At 46.4% G+C, this 3,625-nt stretch overlaps 1 protein-coding gene across 2 annotated transcripts in view; it reads right to left on the bottom strand.

Annotated features, from left to right (window-relative positions):
- SPACA1 (sperm acrosome associated 1) overlaps window positions 1-2,903 on the bottom strand; it is a 29,939-nt gene extending 27,036 nt beyond the window's left edge. The window contains exon 1 of one of the 2 annotated variants that reach the window (XM_010834693.1): window positions 2,621-2,903. In XM_010834693.1, coding sequence (XP_010832995.1) covers window positions 2,621-2,840 — 220 coding nt within the window. In that variant the 5' untranslated portion in view covers window positions 2,841-2,903. The remainder of the gene's footprint in view (window positions 1-2,620) is intronic. The other variant, XM_010834692.1, reaches the window with a different exon arrangement.
- Between the last annotated feature and the right edge of the window lie 722 nt (window positions 2,904-3,625).

The following is a 3,625-nucleotide window of genomic DNA, read 5'->3' as shown; positions in this document are numbered from 1 at the left end:
TCTTCCAGTCCAGCATTTCTCATGATGTACTCTGCATATAAGTTAAATAAGCAGGGTGACAATGTACAGCCTTGACATACTCCTTTTCCTATTTGGAACCTGTCTGTTGTTCCATGTCCAGTTCTAACTGTTGCTTCCTGATCTGCATACAGATTTCTCAAGAGGCAGGTCAGGTGGTCTGGTATTCCCATCTCTCTTTCAGAATTTTCCACAGTTTATTGTGATCCACACAGTCAAAGGCTTTCGCATAGTCAATAAAGCAGAAATAGATGTTTTTCTGGAACTCTCTTGTTTTTTCCATGATCCAGCAGATGTTGGCAATTTGATCTCTGGTTCCTCTGCCTTTTCTAAAACCAGCTTGAACATCAGGAAGTTCACGGTTCATGTATTGCTGAAGCCCAGCTCGGAGAATTTGAAGCATTACTTTACTAGCATGTGAGATGAGTGCAATTGTGCGGTAGTTTGAGCATTCTTTGGCATTGCCTTTCTTTGGGATTGGAATGAAAATTGACCTTTTCCAGTCCTATGGCCACTGTTGAGTTTTCCACATTTGTTGGCATATTGAGTGCAGCACTTTCACAGCATCATCTTTCAGGATTTGAAACAGCTCAACTGGAATTCCATCACCTCCACTAGCTTTGTTCGTAGTGACACTTTCTAAGGCCCACTTGACTTCACATTCCAGGATGTCTGGCTCTAGGTCAGTGATCACACCATTGTGATTATCTGGGTCATGAAGATCTTTTTTGTATAGTTCTTCTGTGTATTCTTGCCACCTCTTCTTAATATCTTCTGCTTTTGTTAGGTCCCTGCCATTTCTGTCCTTTATTGAGCCCATCTTTGCATGAAATGTCCCCTTGCTATCTCTAATTTTCTTGAAGAGATCTCTAGTCTTTCCCATTCTGTTGTTTTCCTCTATTTCTTTGCATTGATCACTGAGGAAGGCTTTTTTATCTCTTCTTGCTCTCTTACATGTAACGTTATCAAGGTAGTGAAAGAAAGTGAAGTCTCTCAGTCATGTCAGACTCTTTGCAACCCCATGGACTGTAGCCCGCCAGGCTCCTCCATCCATGGGATTCTCCAGGCAAGAGTACTGGAGTGGGTTGCCATTTCCTTCTCCAGGGGATCTTCCTGACCCAGGGATCGAACCCAGGTCTCCCGCATTGTAGGCAGACACTACATGTAACGTTATCAAGGTCTGACTCTTTGAGACCCCATGGACATGAGGCTCCTCCATCCATGGCATTTTCTAGGCAAGAGTACTGGAGTGGGTTGCCTTTTCCTTCTCCAGGGAACTTCCCAACCCAGGGATCGAACCCAGGTCTCCCACATTGTAGACAGATGCTTTACCGTCTGAGCCACTAGGGAAGTCTCCAGCTCAAACCTCAATTACACCATTAACCTCAGTCAATTTCTTTATGTCACTGAGGGTCACTGTCATAAGGATATAAAAGAATGACTGATAAATACATCATCTACTTGATATGTAGAGGAGACAGGAGACTGCCAAGGATATTAAAAAGAATCTCAACTGGGTCATTTATAGAGGGAAGAGAATCATTCTCCTGTAGATGACTGCAAACCTGAAACTGACCTTTTACCTACCAGCATGTGAGCTAACTAATCAATATCCCAGCTTATCAAGTTTTATTGTCTAATGAGTCAGGAGAATAAGGCAAATTTATGTATCAAATATAGGCTAGTCTTCTTTCGTTAAAATGTATATCACTTAACAAAGCCTCTAGTTGGATCCCTTGATAGGTGTTTTCTTCTGCCACCCTTCCTTTGTGATTCGAAGTTTTTTGTTTTGTTTTGTGTGTGTGTGTGTGATTCGAAGTTGAATTTAAAACACCATCACACTGCAGAGGGGCTGCATGAAACTAACAGAGCTGGGCTCTGGGCTATTCTGTCAGCACCTTGATCTATCTAGATGTGTCACAGTGAAGGGCATTTGGAATTCCCTTGAGTTCCAATCCAAAGGGCAAATGTGAAAAGGAAGACTTCAGGCAATCTGCACTTAAAAAAAAACAAAAAAAAAAAACTACAGAGGGAAAGTCCCTGGTGACTCAGATGGTAAGGACTCCGCCTGTAATGCAGGAGAGGAGACCTGAGTTCTATCCCTAGAGCAAGAAGATGCCCTGGAGAGGGAAATGACAACCTACTCCAGTATTCTTGCCTGGAGAATTCCATGGACAGAGGAGTCTGGTGGGCTACAGTTCATGGAGTCGCAAAGAGTTGGACACGACTGAGCAACACACACACACACACACACACACACACGGGAAAGAAAATCGTAACTGCAAGTGAGCGGAAGGTTACTTTGTGACTCCTACCCTTAGAAAATTAAGCATCTATTCCCTTGTCCAGAGCAATATTTAGCAATATTTCTGTAGCAATTTCTATACATACGCTTGTGTATATTGCTGAGGTTTTGGAGAATTAGCGCATTCTTTTTTGCAGGGCCATTAAGTTTGCAATAATGTATACATTCAGGGCTGCTTTCGAGAAAGCTTTCAAGAGTTAACAGACGTTAACTTGTGTAATTCTCATCTTCCTCAAAAAGCAGGGAAGGCTTTGCCTTCAACAGGTGCCTCTGGGTCCCCGCCAAAGAACCTCTCACCCTCACTATCATCCTCGGCCTCAGCCTGGGGCTCATTCTCCGTCTCGCTGTCATTCTCGGGCTCCTCATCGCCCTCAGGTTCGCCCTCGCCTTCGCGGGCCAAGCTGGGATCTTGGATCGCGGTGACGTTGATCCCGCACGTTGACTGGAGGCCCGCCAGGAGCAGCCAGCCGACTGTCAGCAGCAGCCTAGCAGAGCAGCCCGCGCCCCTAGATTTCATGGTTCTAGGCCTGGACGGCTGCCCAAGGCGCAGTCGCAGCCGCCCGCTCCTGACGAGAGGTACGTAAAAGAGAGGAGCCGCCAGATTCCGAACGTCTGCACCGTGCCCCGGCAACCATTGGGGCGTCACGGGTCGTCAGCATCTCACGCAGCCCACAGAACACGCGCAAGGCCTCCAGCATGGCGCCCCGTGGGCCACTTCCGATGGCACTCGGGCCCCGCCCCACCGGTTCCGGAGTTCCAGGACGTGCTGCCTCACTGGGCGGAGCCACGCCCTCACTCTTCCTCAGTTAGTAAGCTTTGCCAAGTGCCCTGGGTGACTTTTCTTACTGTGTGTAGATTTGAAAGGTGATGTCTCCTCTCTAAACCAGACTCACTAGAACCCTCGAGTATGCTCCCTGTGACTTGCTTCAGACTCCTTATGCACAGTATCCAATGCACAGTATCCAATTCAGTGTGTATCAAGAATGATTAATCTTGTTAAGCCTTGTCAAGTAGGTTGCCCCAAACTTCATCCGTATCAGCAGGCGAGGCTTGATTTGTAGAGGATATAGGGGCTACACTTTCACACTCTGATCCGAACACTGTTGTTAATGCACCTCAAGCATGTACTCACGTTTTAAGATTTTGTGCAGTGCTGTCAGCTCCACATGGGACTTCACTGAGCTAGAATGCCAGGAAAGGAGGGGAGGGGAGGGTGCAAGTATTGTCAAACTAGTTTTGTCCATCCTGTATTTGGAGAGCTGATGTTTTGGGAGCCAAATATCGGACTTAACCTTTGTTCCT

The sequence above is a fragment of the Bison bison genome, unplaced genomic scaffold (genome assembly GCF_000754665.1).
Source record: "Bison bison bison isolate TAMUID 2011002044 unplaced genomic scaffold, Bison_UMD1.0 scf7180017864035, whole genome shotgun sequence".
NCBI classification, from domain to species: domain Eukaryota; kingdom Metazoa; phylum Chordata; class Mammalia; order Artiodactyla; family Bovidae; genus Bison; species Bison bison.
The sequence above is the reverse complement of the archived record's forward strand: the minus strand, read 5'-3'. Positions and strand labels throughout refer to the sequence as shown.